The 21705-nt window shown below is 40.3% G+C and overlaps 1 protein-coding gene across 3 annotated transcripts; it reads right to left on the bottom strand.

The window, feature by feature from the left end:
- Window positions 1-243: 243 nt before the first annotated feature.
- Window positions 244-20873, bottom strand: prkacba (protein kinase, cAMP-dependent, catalytic, beta a). Of its 3 annotated transcripts, XM_020455225.2 has the most exons (11): window positions 20512-20873; window positions 9035-9043; window positions 8350-8411; window positions 5863-5991; window positions 4527-4625; window positions 2676-2758; window positions 2371-2497; window positions 2069-2164; window positions 1805-1927; window positions 1327-1491; window positions 244-992 (listed from the first exon to the last, which is right to left on the bottom strand). In XM_020455225.2, the coding sequence occupies exons 1-11, from the start codon at window positions 20555-20557 to the stop codon at window positions 867-869; spliced, it is 1065 nt and encodes a 354-aa protein (XP_020310814.1). In that variant the 5' UTR covers window positions 20558-20873; the 3' UTR covers window positions 244-866. The 3 variants fall into 3 exon arrangements, with proteins under 3 accessions (XP_020310814.1, XP_020310815.1, XP_020310813.1); XM_020455226.2 differs by lacking the exon at window positions 9035-9043; XM_020455224.2 differs by lacking the exons at window positions 9035-9043; window positions 20512-20873 and adding an exon at window positions 10673-10984.
- Window positions 20874-21705: the final 832 nt, after the last annotated feature.

Genomic DNA, 21705 nt, shown 5'->3' with positions numbered 1-21705 from the left:
GTTGTACCTTAAAATATATCATCTCACTTCATCTTAATTTGAATACAATACCTACTCGGAGGTTAAAAAAATAAAAATGAAAATGCCCCATGACCTGACAAGTAAAACATTGCTACAAATGATTAAATGAAACATTTCACAGGTTTTTGCTTTGTAATTAGGTTTGCTTTGCTACTACTGTACCCCTCATCAAGGACTGCATGTCCATGTGACTGTAGTATTGTATTGAGTATTTTCCTTTTCTGATATCCATTTCTTTGTAAAAAAGATACTGTATCTTTATATTATGCAGAAAGACACAGTCTACTTCCTAAGGACAGCAAAATGTTTAGGATTATAGACTGGGCCAAGAAAGTTGAATTAAACCTAAAATAAACACTGGCGTGTAGGCCTAACACACAAGAACTGGCAAGAGTCACTAGCAAGAACTAGAACTAGGAGCAACTTAAAAATCACTCAAATCTGTAATACCTCCTACTATAGACAGTAACTCTTTGTGCCACTGTAAAATGGGCATTTCATTGGTTTTTGTCTTTCTTTGCAAATAATCACTTAGTTTAAAATGGAGGGAAGGATTCTTTAAAGCAACAAATGTTTTAAAAACAAAACAGGAAACAAAAGACAAAAAACGTGGTCTACCTAGTATTTTTGTGTCGCAGCACGAGGGGTGTCTGCATAATGTGCCTGTGTATACGTTTAGTGCTAACTGCACGCGAGGAGGATCATGGCAAGAAGGACCTCATTCAACCTTGTGGAATGAAGGAACTAGGCAATTGTTTTGAATGCGTCATGTCTCAGCTCCACCCTCAACAGACTGCAAAAATCCCAATACATGTGAGACCTTATGGAACGCCTGCCTCCCCTTGCTAGAATTCGGAAAACTCCTTCGCACACTTTTCTGTGTCGGACACACGGACATCCTCCTCTTCGTAGTCGTCAAAGTTGCTTGTGTCTCCTGGTCCTCTGCACTTTGGTATGAAGGGAGCTTCCACCTGAAAGGCAACAGGAAAAGTGTGAGTGGCTCTAAAGACCACAATACAATCACAACAGCTACACATTGTTTATGTGGCAAAGGCAATCAATCTATGTTGGTAATGAGGGTTAGAGGGGAAAGCACTGAACTCCCAACATCCTTGCCTACAAGCCGTGCAAGGCCTTTATAGTGCAAATGTGTTATATCTGGCAGTGTTTTCATGACGGTAAAGCTCATATTTAATTACACCTGGAATGTCAATCTTTCTGGGGATACATAATGTGTTACCTGTTATACTGTTCCAAACTAACCGTGGTTATTTCACACTTAAAAAACTAACGATCGGGACATACCTTCCTCTCATAGATTGTGATCCAGTCCGTTGTGGCAAACCACTTGTGGTTCTTGATGTCATTCACCCCATTCTTCAGGTTGCCGTAGCGCTTCGTCAGGTCCACCTGGAGCAGGTTCCTCAGCAGGTCTTTCAAGTCTGAGCTAAAATGGGAGGGGAATCGTACCTGGAACACAGGAGAGGAGTTGGGCTTTAACTGTGGAGCTTATTGTTAAAATATGGATAAAAGTCACTGGGACGATAGAAACACGCACAGCAATGTTGGCAAATAACCAGAACATCAAGGGACACCATATAGGCTAATAGCTCTGTCATTTTTGACAGTAGGGGCCGCTGCAAAATATATAGGCAAATCACCCCTGTGAAGAAAGTTTTATAGGACACTAATACGTATGCAATAGTTTTGCATAACATTCAAGAACGCATGGTGTCCGGTAACATGTCAGTCCAGACTACACATAACATCAATTCCTGCATACCTTGCCAGACACAATCTTCTCGTAGATCTGGATTGGCTGATCAGCGAAGAACGGAGGGTACCCGGCAGCCATCTCGTAGATCAGGACTCCCAGTGCCCACCAGTCCACAGCTTTGTTGTAGCCCTAGCAGAGTACAGCAGAGAAAACAATCTTCAGCGACTTTCTTTGCACATACTGTGCAAACAACTAATTCATATCTACAGGTAGGTTGCAAACAGTCAAACACGCTATGTACAGCACGCTATATTGGACACGATGGCCCACCTTGCTGAGGATGATCTCTGGAGCCAGGTACTCAGGAGTTCCACACAATGTCCAGGTCCTGCCTTTTACTCTTTTGGCAAAGCCAAAGTCTGTGACCTGAAACGGACCAACAAGGGCATTAGAACCATGTAATAATAGCAGTCCACATTTGCATAGGGCAAATTTGCATGGACTGTCAACGGTAATGTGATGTCTAACCTCTCATTATTTGCTACTCACAATCTCAAGACAGAAGTCTTAGATGAGAGTTCAAAGACAACAGATGTGGATATGCTTTGGTTTGGATATCGCTGCATCTGTACCTGGATGTACCCTTGGTGATCAATGAGAAGGTTTTCAGGCTTCAGGTCTCTGTAGATAAGGTCTAGCGAGTGGAGGTACTCAAAAGTGAGTACTATCTGAGCTGCATAAAATCGTGCGTGATGTTCACTGAAGACAGAAGAAGAAAAATGTAAGTTGACGTGATGACAAACAGGTGAAAAAAAATGAAACCAAAGACAACAGAGCACAATACCTTATAATTCATAGATTGTGCCAATTATTTGGCATCTCAAGTAATATAGACATAACAGGCTATGAACATGGTGTCAAAACTTTATCGATTCACCTGAACCTCCCGATGCGTCTCAGATGCGAGAACATTTCTCCTCCTGGAACGTACTCCATCACCATGTAGAGGTTGGAGTTATCCTATGGTTCAAATAAAGTTAGAACACACACACTTACCTTGGGTTGAAATTGATACGATATTTTTTGTCAAAATCTACAAGGACTATTCCAACATATTTGCAAGTAGAACGATAAATTACAATAGATATTGGAATTAGATATCTCTATAAATAATTAACACAGCCGTTCACAAAGGAAAGATGTTACTGCAGCAGATAAGCAACCTCTGTTGCTGGGTGGGATGGGAGGAATCCTTTCTTTTGGGAGGTGGGTCAGGGTTATCTTTGTATGCATTTATTTGATTGTTTTTGGACCTGTAAACCCCCCTCTGAAAGGTCACCAACTTTTTTACGAGAAATTATTTTGGGGGGAGTTGCGTTATGGACAAAAAGTAATATTGTGATCAATGTAACTATTTTGCTGGATAACAATAAACACAACAATATATGTATTGATTTCAATAGACAGTTACTTTAAATTCGCATCAGGGCTATAGATAATTTTCCAGTGCCAAGTAAGACAGGTGAGATGGTAGCCTATGATTAAAAAGTAAGCCCTTTCATCTAACATTTCCAGGGAAAGCATGATTGTGCAACTGGTTAAAATAGAATCCATTATTATCAGATTAATTTGGGCTCTTTGTGAATATTGGCTTATAGGCTATACTATTCACCACCTGAGGAAGTGGGAAGTCAAAACACTTAGCTAGACTGCTAACTCTAAACATGATATTGTTGCTATATAGCCATGTAGGCTAATTGATTCATCTATCATACAAAAAAATTCCAGCGCTAGGCTTAGGCTACTTGATGTAGGCCTATCCACTGCAAATGGTGCGCTCCGCAGCCACATCAAAACCAAACCATACAACAACTTACTCCAGTTGTGAAGTGGTGCCATGAATTCAATATTAAGAGGTGAGAAATAAAATATACTCACAGAAAGCTGTGACTCTCCTCTCTAAATGTAACAGCAGTTGCTTTGAAAACTGTAATTTTCCCGCAATTGCATTTTGAACAACGGTCATATGCTTGTGTTTCTCAGAATGCATCTCTCCCTCCTCCAGGCGCACAGTGGGGAGTTAGAGAGGCTCGCTAACACAGCAGCCGACAGGAAAACAGGGACAAGCAGATACTTTTACAGCAGGAATCAACATACTCTGTGTCACAGGGAGACTGGGAGACCCATGAGGCGGAGCAATCGGCCCAGCATCGTCCGGGTTAGGAGAGGATTTGGCCGGCCAGGATTTCCTTGTCACATTGTGCTCTAGCGACTCCATGTGGCAGGGCCAGGCGCCTGCGAGCTGTCTTGGTCGCCAGTTGTACAGCGTTTCCTCCGACACATTGGTGCGGCTGGCATCCGGGTTAAGCGAGCAGTGTGTTAAGAAGCAGTGCGGCTTGGCAGGGTCATGTTTCAGAGGAAGAATGGCTCTCGACCTTCGCCTATCCCATACAGGAGTTGCAGCGATGGGACAAGACTAACTACGAATTGGATGTCATGAAATTTGGGAGAAAAAGGGGTAAAAAGTACCCCAAAAAAATACAGGAACCAACATAATGCATAGGCTATTACTGTCAACCAAATAACGGTTTTAGAACAATCTACAGCACGAGTCCAAATCATTCCACGGAGGGCCGGGTATCTGCAGGTTTTCTTTGAGACTCCATATTTACAGTAACATTGTGTAGCAAAATCACAGAAAATGACTGGGGTACCAGGATAACACTGCTCATCTTTTTCACCAATTGTATGGTGCACATTTTAGGACATCCTACTGCTGCTGACATACCTTGAAGGAATACTCTAGTCTCACGAGAAAGGGGAAGGACACCGCCTGCAGTATTCTCTTTTCGTTTAGCGTGTGTTCTATCTGCTTCAGCTTCACCACCTGTGAGAACAATGAGAGAGGAGGCATAACGATGAGGAGAGGAGCACAATAGTACAGAGAAAAGTCACCAGTCATCTGATAAAACTAATGCATGTGAGCGTACCACTAATGAAGAACATGTGACCACATCCCAAAGAAGAATTTATGGTGGTGGCTAACTTTGGAGATCAAGGAATGAGTGCCTGGGCAATAGGCAACGTTTGTAGTACTTTAGTCAATTTTTTTTATTTTGTTTTACATGCATTGAACGTGCAACTTACAATTGGCTCATTCATCCCCCTCCTCTCCCCTGTAACTATTCCCCAGGTCGTTGCTGTAAATGAGAATGTGTTCTCAGTCAACTAAAATAAATAAACTGGACCTATGTAGCATATTTGTTATCAGAATGCTAGTAGTGGGAACGTGTGATGCTTATAAATCTACACACGAGAATAAAGAGAACAAAGTGTTTGCCTTTCCACATAAATTCATTTGATACACAGCAAAATAATAATGTAAGTGACAATATCAAGGGAACACCCATACTACAGTCACCGTTTGAAACCTGCATGGGACTGACATGTCATAAAATATCCTTCAAGTTAACAGACCCAAAGCAGGCAGCTGAAAAAAGGGAGAGGCAAAACAGTTACTTTGTAGCTAACAAAATATTGTTGCCTCAATGACTGGTTTACATTTTTTATTCAGATTTTCAACTTTTTTCCCCCTGCTCTCACTGGGCCTAGCAAACACATTAAAAAGGTACAAACACATTAATTTGAACTGAAACAGTGAAAACCGTTTAGTTCTGACCATCATGTGCCTTGATGTAAGATCAAGTTAACCAAAAAAATATACCAGTGCTATAACAAGGTACAGGATCTATCATACTGTGTCTCATTAAGTTTCACTTTAAAAATGTCAGGCAAAAAAATACAAGATGTATTTTGTGGTTAACCAAGCCTCACAGCACCTGAGAAGATGTATTTCCATTTCCTTTTGAACTAGTGTAAACCCATGCTAGATAAAGCCAGGCTTTCTCTGACACCAGCCAACTTTAGTGTGCTAGGTGATTTAACCGGCCTAGGTATTGTTCAACAAACAAAACAGGGTCATGTTCATTAGGCACTAAACGGAAGAAAGCAAACTGAAACAGGGAAGGACTACCTGGACTTACCCAATAAGGAACGCTCATTTTCTTTTTCCGTTATCTAACCTAATGAACACAACCCAGTGCATGTTAATGCATGGTACCCACTTTCTGTTTGTCCAGGATCTTCATGGCGTAGAACTGTTCTGTTCCTTTATGTTTCACCAACATCACTCTACCGAACGAGCCTGTGCCCAGAGTCTTCAGCCTGTCAAAGTCATCCAGTCCAGTTGTGCTCTGAGGAGGAAAACACATCCTTAAAATGTGACAGCAAACAGTGAGCCGACATTAAAGTTGAAATTCAATACAGGGCAGCACACTTTAATGAAGGTAATTGTGCAGCGTTTACTGTCTATGCGATCTCCTCAAAGAACGGGTAATATGCCTTTAATTAAAAAGGCACATTGTAGGCTGCTCATAGACTGTAGAAAGAATAGACGGAACCATCGATGTGGTCACCCCATCGTTTACTTTGTGACATCTCAGTGGCACATTTGAAGATCAGGAAGTGTCTTTTTAGCGTGTTGCCATCATGTGTCATGAAAGAGTTTTTGGAACATTGCATGCACAGTTTGAGCTACTCTAGGAAGTGATGTTCAGTGTTCTTCCAAGGATTTTTTTAACAAGGTGGTGCTGCTGAGTACAAGGGCCAGAGATTTTTGAATTTTTAAACCCCAGTAAAGTTAAGGTTCAGCCATTTTGAATGTCGATTCTCTGGGTCATTTTATGTTTGTGAGTTATTGGTGTTCGAGCAGGCAGAAATACAGCCGGTATTACGTAGCACCGTAAGTAAGTCGCTCTCACAGCATTGTAAGTTAAGAATACGACTTTTAGATTGTGAAAACGTCTATCGTACATGTCAGATTTGAATGCTGGCCGATGTCATAACTCTGGAGGATCTCTTCTCTCGAATGAGCCATTTAACATATTTTTACGATATTCCTACCTTGAGAAATGTGTCTTTTAATGGAGGGTCTAGCACATTTTTCCTATTTGTCTGCCTCTTTAGTCCAGGGTGCATTGCATTGTACAGTTGCCAGAGATACAGTTGAAGTCGGAAGTTTATATACACTTAGGTTGGAGTCATTAAAATGTGTTTTTCAACCACTCCACAAATTTCTTGTTAACAAACTATAGTTTTGGCAAGTCGGTTAGGACATCTACTTTGTGCACGACAAGTAATTTTTCCAACAATTATTAACAGACAAGATTATTTCACTTATAATTCACTGTATCACAAATCCAGTGGGTCAGACGTTTACATACACTAAGTTGACTGTGTCTTAGCTTGGAAAATTCCAGAAAATGATGTCATGGCTTTAGAAGCTTCTGATAGGCTAATTGACATAATTTGAGTCAATTGGAGGTGTAGCTGTGGACGTATTTCAAGGCATACCTTCAAACTCAGTGTATCTTTGCTTGATATCATGGGAAAATCAAAAGAAATCAGCCAAGACCTCAGAAAAATAATTGTAGACCTCCACAAGTCTGGTTCATCCTTGGGAGCAATTTCCAAACACCTGAAGGTACCACATTCATCTGTACAAACAATAATACGCAAGTATAAACACCATGGGACCACGCAGTCGTCATACCGCTCAGGAAGAAGACGCGTTCTGTCTCCTAGAGATGAATGTACTTTGGTGCGAAAAGCGCAAATCAATCCCAGAACAGCAGCAAAAGGACCTTGTGAAGATGCTGGAGGAAACAGGTACAAAAGTATCTACATCCACAGTAAAACGAGTCCTATATTGACATAACACGAAAGGCAGCTCAGCAAGGAAGAAGCCACTGCTCAAAACCGCCATAGAAAAGCCAGACTACGGTTTGCAACTGCACATGTTGACAAAGATCATACTTTTTGGAGAAATGTTCTCTGTTCTGATTAAACAAAAATAGAACTGTTTGGCCATAATGACCATCATTATGCTTGGAGGAAAAAGGGAGAGGTTTACAAGCCAAAGAACACCATCCCAACCGGGAAGCACGGGGGATGCAGCATCATGTTGTGGGGGTGCTTTGTGGGGGACTGGTGCACTTCACAAAATAGATGGAATCATGAGGGAGGGAAATTATGTGGATATATTGATCTGTACACAATTTCTGGAAGCTGAAAATGTCCCAGTTCTTCCATGGCCTGCATACTCACCAGACATGTTACCCATTGAGAACTTATGGGATGCTCTGGATCGACGTGTTCCAGTTCCTGCCAATATCCAGCAACTTCACACAGCCATTGAAGCGGAGTGGGACAACATTTCACAGGCCACAATCAACAGCCATATCAACTCTATGCGAAGGAGATGTGTCGCGCTGCATGATGCAAATGGAGGTCACACCGGATACTGACTGGTTTTATGATAACGCCCCTAATTATTTTTTATTTTTTTTAAAGGCATCTGAACATCTGTATTCCCAGTCATGTAAAAATTCACAGACTAGGGCCTAATGTATTTATTTAAATTGACTGACTTCCTTATATGAACTGTAACTCCATAAAATCTTTGAAGTTGTTGCATATTGCGTTTTATATTTTTGTTCAGTGTAGTATTTTGTTACCTATGGGAAAGAAGTATTTTGTTATTGATCTCTTACCTGTGGTGGGCACTCCCATTTTCGTAAAAAATCTTCTTTGGCTTTGGCTAAGAACTCTTTCACTGAAAGGTGAAGAAAGAAGACAATTAGCACAGAATAAACACAGGTCTATAGACCTATTGCATTTCTACTTAGATCAGAGTTGCTGGCTATCTAACAGTCAACATGTTCAGGGGATCACACTAACTACATAAACCGTTAGTAAGGTCAGGCCAAAGTAAAGTATCAGGTAGAGGTACTGTACTTAAAACATCTTTATTAGCTAGGAATTTACAATGAAGAGATGCAAAGAGCACTCACAGGCTTTATAGATAGCCAATTCAAAGAGTAACAACAGTGCATTCCTTTCAGAGGGTTAACACTATTCAAGGGGGGGGGGGAAATGTATTAAAATTCAGCAAAAGTTTTAAAAGCCACAGCAAACTAACTACAGTGCAGGCATAGAAAGTGCTTTGCGGAAACCACAGCAGACATGAGCAGTCCATAGTCACCGAGGAATGACAAAGTAATTGGCTAAATCCATGAGTTAGTCATGATGTTACTAATTGAAGAAAAGCCACACATTTTCTACTGTTTTAGCAGCAGCCAGGTTGTAGTCCTAGTCTATTTGTTGAATGATATCTAGGCTATTGGCAGTCTGCTCTCTCTGTGACTTAGGACAGCTTATGGAAGAGAATGCGCATACCAAAAGTCTCTAGTTCACCAAGGGTTTTTCAGGAACATTCACCCACATGGATGGAAATGATGAAGAGGAGAAAGAGGGAAGAAATGTTTATGTAAAAACAAGAACATTAGCTAGATGCTAGATACTTAAGTGGGTTAGATGTAACAACAAAAGTACATTGGAGAAGACAACATAAGACTGTGCAATTTCAAATAGCCTAACTCAAATGGATTAGCCTGAAACCACTCGAGTTGGGGGGAATCTCAGTTTAATAAATAAACATGGATTTAATTCATGAATTGAAAGTCCACAATCTTCACAAAATCAACTCTCAATACATGAATGTAACTTCAGTTCATTCCCTAACTTGACTGGATTTGAGCCCAACTATGTCTACATAACAGATATGCCTAATCTCAATTATGTCTCTAAAAGTCAAAACGTTAAGACTGAGCTAGCTGTTGAGCTGACAGGGTTTCTGCATGCAGCCTAAGCCATGTCATTGGTCGCTGAAGAACTTCCTGTCTATCTGTAGCAGGAGTTGTAGCTCACTGCTGTAACTACACGATAATAGGGGCATCTATTTCCATGGGCCTCTCATATCTGACATGATAGTAGGCCTAACTGGTAAGGGAGACTACGTCTCTCACTAGCTGTTCGAAAGCTCACTGACCCCTCTAACTGACATTGAACGTAACATAGGACTGTTAAGGACAGATCATTAGAAAGAGAAAAAGCAATAAAAAATCAAATAAAAATCAGAATAGAATACAAACCATCCACCCTCCCCAGCCAAGAAGTGGCACAAAGAAAATGACAGGACAGAGAGATCTCATTCAGACGAGGCAACAGAGACTGACTGCAACAATGTTGCTGCGCATTTACAATATACATTACACGCTGTTGATGACAGTGCAGTTTGTGTACGATGCATCTTCGAAGTTACAAAGGAGGTTTTAAGAAGAACAAATAGCTGCATAGACCTAGTTACTGGTGTTTTCTTCCTGGTGAATTCAATACATTATCTAATAACTTCATGACTTTGGGCACTGGATTCCAGGGCACGTAGCACTAGGTAGTGTTTTATAGGACTGACTCAGTGTAAGAACTAGCCTAACTCTCCATGCAATTTGAGATCCATGATGAAGATCAACCGAAAGCTTCTAAAGTTAGTAACATTGAGGAATCAAGCAAGTTCCATGGTTGTCATATGACAAGAAAAAAAAACAATGAAAACAAGTTTCAGTAGGTCACTCCTGGTTTCATACCATTTGCTTCTGTTAAAACTTTAGTGTGTTTTAAGATTCATCTCTTGGTTTTTCAGACCCTGTGTCCCTTTAGTTTAGCCTAAAGCACCAGTCTGGTCTCACTCTGGTTTAATTATCAGCCCTGACAAGTTTGAAGGAAACACAAGGCTCAGTTAAAGCGTATAGACTCATTTAGAAAAAGCACCAAAAAGTCAAGTGTTACTGTGTCCATGTAGCCATAAAGATACCAGGGGTGTATTCACTAGAAACGTAATATTTACTGGTTAGGGTTTTGCCAACGTTGACATCAGCAATTATCAAATAAAAGTTTGAGCTCGTCTAATAATTAGACCCACTTGGTCACACCTGCCTATTTCGATAGCTACAGCATGAAGAGCACACAGTAACTTACTCAACTTATCCCAAATGATGGTGAACTCTGAGACATGAGGCCCCTCACTCTCCTGGGCTTTTTGCTCTTGGTTGCCTTTGCGATACCTGTTGAAGAATCGGCTGGCAAGGTCGTCCAGCTTTAGGAAGGAATGATCCTTTCCCTGGGCCATTTAGAATTTAAATGCCGTTTTTCCCTTCCCAACGACTAGATCAAACTTACAGCTAAAAGGTAGCCAAACCGTTTTTCAACTGGAGGCCATACAGAGTGATATACACTTCCTGTTTGTGATGAATTGCAAACTGCGATGTTTGACTAACCACACACTAACATGGTATGGGCTTCCTGTTCAAGTGTACTTCAGTTCTTGTAAAAGAAAGCCGCTTCAGAACTCTAGACCACTGTCTAAACTATTTTCACTTTCATACTAGACATTAACAGCACTCGTGCTTTTTAAAAATGAGTTTAAAAAAAGTACACAAACATTGCATCGCAAAACAATGCACTGTGTTCAAGAACGTTTAATATTATGTAAACAATACATCTAGGTCTATGATATAGGCTATTCTAACAAAGGTGATATTGCTCTCTAGTGGTAATGCATAAAGGTTCTCCAGAGTTTTATAGTCTGTTGCATGCCCATCACTACAACTTGATAACCTTATTTTTATTAGATTACAATGTAGAATGGACAAATAATACATCTGGTACCTGTAAAAAAATATATATACAGTACCAGTCAAAAGTTTGGGCATACCGAATCATTCCAGTGTTTATCTTGTACATTGTGGAATAATAGTGAAGACATCAAAACTAAGAAATAAAACACATGAAATCATGTAGTAACCAAAAGTGTTAAAAATCTAAATATATTTTATATTTGAGATTCTTCAAAAGTAGCCAGCCTTTCCCTTGATGACAGCTTTCCACACTTTTGGCACTGTCCCCCAGTCATAACGCTTTTGTGTGGAACTTGGTTTTCAAAATCAATTTATTTTATTGTCATGCAGTCAAAGGCAATATCCTAGTCATATAACCAAGCAATGATAGCTTTTTGCATCTTTAGATCTCCCCTCTTTCTACATTTCTAACAGATATTTCCATCTTCGTCCATGAAACCAATGGCATGTGCATTTTAGAATGGCACTTTCCCACAAATTACATTTTGGAACATTTGCGCGTACCGCCATGTGGGCACATTCATACCTTTTTAACCATTTGGGCTAGAGACACATGGTTTTCAGTAAAGTAATAGTGAAGCCATGACAGTAACGAAGCTGTGCCCAGTTTTTATCTATGGCACTCAGGCTGCACTAGGAAGGAACACAGTTTGACTGTGGAAAAAGTTTCCGGCTGAAAATTTGTCTTACAGGCTACTTGACCAGTGACCGGCACTTACAGAAAACAGAGCAGTTCCTACGCTTTTGGGCAGATTCAAACCCTACTGTTATGCTTGTTCACACTGACCTGCAATCATGGGTACGTTAAGACACTGTGGACCCGGCACGATAGATGGGTAATGGAGTACAGTGGCATATCCAACCCCTTCATTGAGGTACATTTTCTGACAAATCTCCCCCTCTGTCACGGATGCCATGGTTGCCCTTAGTTTGAAGATGTAATCCAGAGCATTCTGGGTTCTCTTTTCGACTCAGTCTGAATAGTTGCAATCAAATGCCAGAATTGTATCCCTCTCCTTAGCTATCATACTCTACTAATTCCACTGATTTCAAAACTCTGTCTTCCAGAAAGTGGAGAGCAACACTTATTCAGTTATACTACGTGATATATAAAAAAATGTAAAAGAAGCATTAGAAAGGATTACCTACACATGACCAACTCATATTATAGACAGAAGCGTGCAACATGGCAGACTAATCCGAACTCATCTCTCGGCATGTCCAGCCCACTCATTATCTCAGCCAATCATGGCTAGCGGGACGGTTGCTGTTGTTTTCCAAGGCTCAACCAACTAGGCTCGTAATTTAACAATTGCATTCGTATTTACATATGGAATACAAGTTTGTAAGTTCATATGTTCCAGAAGGCATTTCTGCCCAAAAAAGTTCAAATGGCTCACCTGTGAAGTAGTGACGTGCAACATATGCCTAGTTTCCTGAAACGAGTCACAATAAAGCTGTCAACGCTAAACTAATGTTGAGATGTTCAGACTGACCCAACTTAAAATGCATTCAGATTTGATACCACTTATACTTAATTTTACATTTGCATAAATGAACATGGTTTGAAGTAGAACCACAGTAATATAGTGGTAGTTATTTAAAATAGCCCTGCTCCTTGGTCAGTTAAGTTACAAAACCAACTTAAAACCTTTCAGGCTATCCTAACATATAATAATAGTTGTAAAAAGTTAAGAATTGTAACACCAACAGTAACTCTTGAACCGTTTCAAGCTAGAGACACCAAACCAACTTTATCATGTTCAGGCTAACTTCAAATGCATTACTTTTTATATTTTTACTTCTGATATTGAGATGTGCCGTCTCTTTCAGATCATCATTCTCACAAGTCGTCCTATAATAAATGTGGCCACATATGCTCCCGGCAGGTCCAGTTATTCAGGAAAGCTTAACACATGCTCTGCCTCCTCTCCAATCAGTGGCTATTCCTTGCGCACCTACACCATAATGCTTCAAAATTGCCAAAATGTGTATAATTAAAAACTTTTTTAAATGTATTACCTGTTATATGTGGCATGAACACAAGTCAATGTTTTATTCAGATTAGGATACTTCAAAAGTATCTTGTAGGCATGTGCACATTAATCCAAAAAATAAATTCCAGCATCCTCAAAATGGATTGACATTAACCAGGTTTCCATCTAACCTTTTTATGAGAGTAAAGTACATATTGGATTTTTTTTAAAGTCACGCCATCATGGGAAAGCATGACGTTTATTAGGCTACAAATGAAAAAACAATATTATGAACTTCACAAGGTGGTGAAAGCGCCCGGGGATGAACTTACTCTGGTGACACGATTGGTGCTTGGCTGCCGTTTGACAAACCTAAATAATCTTGCTCTTTTGTCCATAATAAATCTCATGTAGGAGGCTATACCCACACTGTATCTGCGAGCTGTTGGCTAGAATGCATGTGCCAGAGTGGAAATATTTGACATATCTACTCAACATTTTTTGTGACAAAACCACCAGTAGACCTAGAGTTGAAAATGCGATAAATGGGTTTCTAAATAAACTCAGCAAAAAAAAGAAATATCCGCTCACTGTCAACTGCGTTAATATTTAGCAAACTTAACAAGTGTAAATATTTGTATGAACATAACAAGATTCAACACGAGACAAACTGAACAAATTCCACAGATTTTGTGCAGGTTTGTGCAAAGATCGACCGATTAATTAGGGACGATTTCAAATTTCATAATAATCGGTAAATCTGCATTTTTGGACACAGATCATGGCCGATTACATTGCACTCCACGAGGAGACTGCGTGGCAGGCTGACAACCTGTTATGCGAGTGCAGCAAGGAGCCATGGTAAGGTGCTGGCTAGCATTAAACATATCGTATAGAAAACAATCTTAACATACACCACTAGTTAACTACACATGGTTGATGATATTACTAGTTTATCGAGCTAGTCCTGCGTTGCATATAATCGATGCGGTGCCTGTTAATTTATCATTGAATCATAGCCTACTTCGCCAAACCAGTGATTTAACAAGCGCATTAGCGAAAAAAGCACTGTAGTACCAATGATTACCTAACCATAAACATCAATGCCTTTCTTAAAATAAATACACAAGTATATATTTTTAAACCTGCATATTTACTTAATATTGCCTGCTAACATTAATTTCTTTAACTAGGGAAATTGTGTCACTTCTCTTGAGTTCTGTGCAACAGAGTCAGGACAGTTTGGGCCGCCTGGCTCGTTGCGAACTGTGTGAAGACTATTTCTTCCTAACAAAGACAGCCAACTTCACCAAACACGGGAAGATTTAACAAAAGCGCATTTGCGAAAAAAGCACAATCACAATTTTATTGGTCAAATACACGTGTTTAGCAGGTGTTATTGCGGGTGTAGCGAAATGCTTGTGCTCCTAGCTCCGACAGTGCAGTAATATCTAACAGTTTCACAACATTTACCCAAAATACAAGTACATCTAAATAAGGAATGGATTAAGACTATATACATCTGTCAGAGCAGCATTGGACTAAGATACTGTGGCATAGTATAGAGTACAGTATATACATATGATATGGGTGATGCAAAATGTACACACAATTAAAGTGACTAAGATACAGTAAAATAGTGTGGAGTGCAGTTTATACATATCAGATGAGTAATGCTAGATACGGAAACGTTATTAAAGTGGCTAGTGATCCATTTCTAAAAGTGGCCAGTGATTCCTAATCGATGTCTATATGCAGCCACCTCTGATGTGCTAATGATGGCTGTTTAGCAGTCTGATGACCTTGAGATAGGAGCTGTTTTTCAGTCTCTTAGACCCAGCTTTGACGAACCTTTGTGGGCAGTGCAGTTGCCATAACAGTCTGTGATACAGCCTTACAGGATGCTCTCAATTGTGCATCTGTAAAAGTTTGTGAGCGTTTTAGGTGTTAAGCCAAATTTCTTCAGCCTCCTGAGATTGAAGAGGCGCTGTGGTTCCTTCTTCACCACACTGTCTTTGTGGGTGGACCATTTCAGTTTGTCAGTGATGTGTACACCAAGGAACTTGGTATACACAGAAGCTTTCCACCTTCTCCACTGCGGTCCCACTGCTGTTTCCTGAAGTCCACGATCATCTCCTTAGTTTTGTTGACGTTGCACGAGAGGTTGTTTTCCTGGCACCACACTCCCAGAGGCCTCACCTCCTCCTCACCTCCTTGTCTCATTGTTGTTGGTAATCAAGCCTACTACTGTTATGTCATCTGCAAACTTGATGATTGAGTTGGAGGCGTGGTTGGCCATGCAGTCATGGTTGAACAGGGAGTATAGTAGGGGGATGAGCACACACCCTTGCGGGGCCCCAGTGTTGAGGATCAGCGAAGAGGTGTTTCCTACCCTCACCACCTGGGGGCGACCCCTCAGGAAGTCCAGGACCCAGTTTCACAGGGTGGGGTTCAGACCCAGGGGCTCAAGCTTGATGAGCTTTGAAGGTACTATGGTGTTAAATGCTGAGCTATCATCAATGAACAGCATTCTTACATAGGTATGCCTCTAGTCCAGATGGACAGGGCAGTGTGCAGGCGATTGCATTGTCTGTGGATGTATTGGGGCAGTAAGCAAATTGAAGTGGGTCTAGGGTGGCAGGTAAGGTGGAGGTGATATGATTGATTTGGACAATTAATAGACAATGCAGTAAATTAAACATCCGCCACGTCCAGGACCGGAGTCTACGCAGACCGGTGCACCATAGCCAATCAGAGCTGTAGTAGTTATTTTTGCAAACAAGCCATTGCCACAGGCATGTCATCATTCATTTTGAACTGGACTGTGTATTTACAGGCAGTTGCAACAGCGCAACTTCAGATCATGAGAACGCATTTGCGAAAGCCACAAAATACACCTGAATGGATTAATGCTAATACGTGACTTGTTTCAGGAAACAAGGCATATGACGCATTTCACTGGAGGCATTTGAATGTAAACATGTCTTCTGAAACATGTGAACTTTCATGTGCTTTAAACTTGTACTCAATCCATAAACACGAATACATTTGTTTAATTACGAGCCTCCTTAGTTTAGTCACGGAAAAAGACCGGAACCTGTTCCACTAGCCATGATTGGCTGAGAAAATGGATGAGCTGGACATGCCGGGAGATGAGTTTGGATTGGTCTGCCATGTAGTGTGCTTCTGTCTGTTATGTGAGCTGATCAGTATGTGTTGCTACTCCTTTCTACCGTGCCATTTTTTAAAGATATAACGTTAGACATCGAGAACTACAAAAGTTTTGCTACTTTTCTTAACAACATTGATGCCCTGAATTTAGCAGGCGCTATCGATATATCAGTTGGAAAAAGTGATGGGCTACTTTCTGCAAAACGCTGGCCAAACAAGATGTAGCTACAAACAAAACGGAGTTAAATGGTTCCAGTCTGCCGTGATATTGCAAGTTAACGCATACTGCTAGTTAGCAAGCGAACGTTAGCTTGCTGGCTCACTAGCTTACGTTACGTGTATGATCTGCGTAGTAATATTATTCAAATCAGAAATCTATTTGCATTGCTAGTTACAGCCTAATCTTAGCTAGCTAACATTGAACGTAGTTTCTACCTGCAGATTCATACTACAGCTATGACAATGTTGGTATTGGTAGCAGTAAGAGTTGAGATTATGCCTGTTCATTGTTTAACAAGCTACCTATCTACATGTCTAAACAAGACCCCACTTCGGCCAGATTATTACATCACCCACCAAATTAGCCAGGTGTTTCTGGGAGTGATTACAGCCATCTATTGTATTTCATTAAGATGTGTACATGTCTAGACAATAGTGTCCCATCCACTTAGCTCGATGTGGCTGGGGTTTGGTAATTGCATTTCCTTCACATGACCCATCAATTTAGACAAGTGTGTCGGGTAAGTGTCATCTAATAATTATAAAATATTTGTATCATCTGGACACTTTTTGTTTTTGATATTGCTACTATGCAAGTACTATCTCTACCGTTTACACATTCTGTATCCTGTGACAAATGATATAGCCTGTTTATATAGCCTGTTATAGCCTGTTTACCACATCGCCTCACAATGTGAATCCTTAAAGAAATGGGTGGGGGTAAGGCTTAAGAGAGGGTAAACAATGCTGTATGAGTTTAGACCAATGCCGTTGGGGGTACGCCAAATAAAAATGTTTTACTTTTTTCTTTTTTTTAAATACAAAAGTTATTTTTTACATTTTTTCCCTTCACATTTTCTAACAGTCCATTTATATTTTGCAATGTAGTTTCACTGCCAAAAATAAAAGTTACACCATCTAGTGTTCAGCGAAATAACAGAATGACAAATACAGGTAGCCGAGTGAAACAAATCCAATCACATTACCCGTTACTCTCTCGCAGGAATTCCACTAAAGGTCTGTATGTAGCTGCTGCTCACGTTGGTATATGTACTGATGATGCAAAAGCCATGACAGGGAAACATAGTGGAGTGGTAATGCGCGTGCAAGCAGTTGCTCCCGATGCCACTTGGGTACAACTACAGCATCCACAGAGAGGCTCTTTGCTGCCAAGGGAGTGCCTGACAGCTTGAAATATGTTTTGGACACTACAGTGAAAATAGTTAACTTAAAGCAAGGCCCCTGAACTCTCAGGTATTTTCTGCACTATGCAATGATGTGGGCAGTGACCATGTAATGCATTTACAACACACAGAAGTGCGCTGGTTATCAAGGGGCAAAGTATTGACATGTTTTTTTTAATTGAGAGACAAGCTTTCTTTACTGACCATAATTTTCACTTGTCTGACCGCTTGCGTCATTACAAGTTTCTCACATGACTGACCTATCTGGGTGATGTTTTTTTTCGCCTGAATAATTTGAATCTTGAAGGATTACAGGGTCACATCTATATTAAATATGCAGGAAAAAAATTGAGGCTATGATTAAGAAGTTGGAGCTCTTTTCTGTCTGCATTAACAAGGACAACACACAGGTCTTTCCATCATTGTATGATTTTCTTGGTGTAAATGACCGCTTATGGACAATGTCAAATGTGATATAGCGAAGCACCTGAGTGAGCTGGGTGCGCAATTACGCAGGTAATTTCCCGAAATAGACGACACAAACAACTGGATTCAGTCCACTTAACGATATCTGAACAAAAGAGCCTCATCGAAATTGCAACAGGCGGTTCTGTGAAAATTGAATTTAATCAGAATAGGGCTGCGTTCAGAGTTTCTTGCCTTGGCAAATCGCGCTATTAAGACACTGATGCCCTTTGCAACCACATACCTATGTGAGAGTGGATTCTCAGCCCTCACTAGCATGAAAACTAAATACAGGCACAGACTGTGTGGGAAATTATTTAAGGCCGAGACTCTCCAATACAACATAGCAGAGTTATGTGCATTCTTTCAAGCATACCCTTCTTATTAACCTGTGGTGAGTTATTCACAATTTTTTTATGAACAAATAAAGTTTTATATGTACGATGGCTAAATAAAGAGCAACATTATTGATTCTTATTATTTGTGCCCTGGTCCTACAAGAGCTCTTTGTCACTTCCCAAGAGCCGGGTTGTGATAAAAACTCACTCATTCTTATGTTAAATAAATATATTGTATAGTGTGTGTGTGGCAGGCTTACAATGACGGCACAAAACTAAATTTGAGAGTGCGCTGACCCTGGTGCTAGAGGGGGTAAGCAACTGGAGGGTGAATGTTTGAAGTGGCACGGGACTATAACAAGTTTGGGAACCACTAGTGTAGACAAAGAAGAGCTCTCCAGTTGGTGTACCAAAACATTCAAGGGCCATTTTCTCAAAAGTGGGGTTAAAAGTTAATCAACTTTCAAAGCATGCAATGTATGATAAACCATTTTCTAGCTCCGAGTCTCTACTTTTATAACAATTTCTAGTGTTGCTACATAAGACCGAATTTGAGGCATTCGGTCACATGCGTCAACGCCCTGGGAGTCCTCTTATATTTGGGAACTTTACAGTCCTATAGATCAAACAACCATGGCAAGGTAGGCTCTCTTATTCTGCGCTCTGGCACCTTCAGACAAGAGTGCTGTGAAATCGGAGTACATAGCTTGCCAGAGTGACTTTGCGAACACGAGCGATATGCTAACTGGACAACAGTCGTCCAGTATAGCTAGCGAGCAAAGTTATTCACATTTCTTGCTAGTTAACAACATGATTACGTGCATCTCTAGCTGTGTAGCTACTGAAAAACGATACAAGGGGGAAAAAAGTCAGTCAGTCAGTCATCCACTCCTCCAATGACATTACGCCCCGCTAGCAGCCAGCTAGATAGCTAGCTAACATTAGGCTCTGTTTTTAGCTTGCTACATAAAAACATACTAGCATATTAGTTATGACTGACTTGGGATCATTGCCCTTCCCTTTCTAGTTTGATTAATTGACATTCCTTGCCTTAGTTACCTTTGTCCATGCTAATGAGTCATTGAAACTTTAACAACCTGAAAATGTATAGGTGAATATGAATCATGCATTGAATTGCATCCATTTATTCTGCCACTAGACTCATGCCTTAGTGTAGCAGTAACTTACATCATGGAATGTTGAGTTTTACATTTTTAAAATTTCAAAGTTGGTTTTGTATTATAAACTGGGAAAGTTATATTTTTTACTGAAATTATTAACTGACGATTGTCTGTTTCATATCTGCCTGCAAAGTAGTTAAAACGCTGCCAGTTCCACTTTAATGTCAGCGGTTTTCTGAAATAAAAAACGTTAGCGAACGGTTCAAGTTACCACGTTATAGTAACGTTAACTATTTTACTTACGTAGCTGCTAAATTAGGTAGCTGGCTAGCTAACTACAGTAACTGGACAGCCAGTGTCTTCGGGAATATCAACATAAAACATGTACATTGGTATTTACTGTCTGACACTTTCCAAAATGTTTAGCTAGCTAACGTTACTCAAACACAAATGAATTAGTATACCCTCCCTCCCCCACCCTGTTGCACCACTGGTAGTGGTAGACCGCATCGTCTACCCAACTGTCAGTGTAGCTAGCTAGTTAGCTCGTTAACGTTAGCGCACTGTTACTAACGTTTGTTACGTTAGTTAGCTAAGCCAGTTCGTCCCCTAACGTTAGCCTGCAATCCTTTATCAACTTGGCTCTTGAAATAACGAACATCATTAGTTAGCTAGCTTTTCAGGGAAGATAGCAATAATCACTTACCGCTCTCTTGTTCGTTGCCTTTCTTAGCTGTAGCGGCGTTTCCCATCGTACTAAAATGAAGACACGGCGATATATTTGAAACGATGGTGGTGTTGATGGGTCCGTAGCTAACAAGCTATTAGTCTTCTGACAGATACTTAATGTTCTGCTTATTAGCCAACGTTACTGTAGCTGGATGGCTAACTAACATGTATTCCGTTAGTTGCACTACCGAATGGGACTCTGCCGACCCCCTTTGACCTTTCTTGCCGTTTACTTTATCGTTAGATGCCTATTAGTGTAACACCTCTATGTCACTGACATAAAGACATAGTCAGGCTTTTCACCTCAGCCTGTGGTTCCACCAGCGCAAAAAAAAAACAACAACAATATTTTTGCTAACACCGGAAATTACGAAAAACTTACTCTTCTTCTATAATATTATGGCGGTCCGAAAACAAACGTTAGATGTGAATTCCGCCACCTACTGTACTGGAGTGTGTAGTCAATCACAGTTTAGACTAAATTAATAAAGAAACATTAAGATAAACTAAACCCTACTATCTAATCCTGTACTACAAAGAAAATAAAAAAGAACTTCAAACCCTTCCTCATCCACCAAATCCCTACACATCTATCTTTCACTCTCTTCCTCATACCGGTACTTACAACAATACATCAACACATGCTTTATTGTTTCATCAACCATACACAAACCATTTGCATGCTTGCCAACCAGATATAAGGGTATAATAAATTCAATGTACAATTTCCGAGCAAACACTACCACTTCCTTCCTAATCTGACCCTTGAATCTTAGTCCACCAACCTTTCTTTGGAAGGCATAAAAATGCCGCCCTTGGGCTCTGATTCCTACCTCTGTTGCCATACATCTATTATAATGGCTCTAATCTTACATTTGATTTCACTTCTACACAGTGGAGCATGAATATAAATTGTATATCTTTTTAAAGGTCATTTGGCCCACTCCCGAATTCACTACACCTTGTCTCTCGATTCTCCATAATAACAATAATGGCTCACTTCTATTAAATGTATTTATTTTTTATTTTTTATTTCACCTTTATTTAACCAGGTAGGCTAGTTGAGAACAAGTTCTCATTTACAACTGAGACCTGGCCAAGATAAAGCATAGCAGTGTGAACAGACAACAACACAGAGTTACACATGGAGTAAACAATAAACAAGTCAATA

The sequence above is a fragment of the Oncorhynchus kisutch genome, linkage group LG21, assembly GCF_002021735.2.
Source record: "Oncorhynchus kisutch isolate 150728-3 linkage group LG21, Okis_V2, whole genome shotgun sequence".
NCBI classification, from domain to species: domain Eukaryota; kingdom Metazoa; phylum Chordata; class Actinopteri; order Salmoniformes; family Salmonidae; genus Oncorhynchus; species Oncorhynchus kisutch.
Note: the sequence above shows the minus strand (reverse complement) of the source record. Positions and strands in the feature narration are given on the sequence as shown.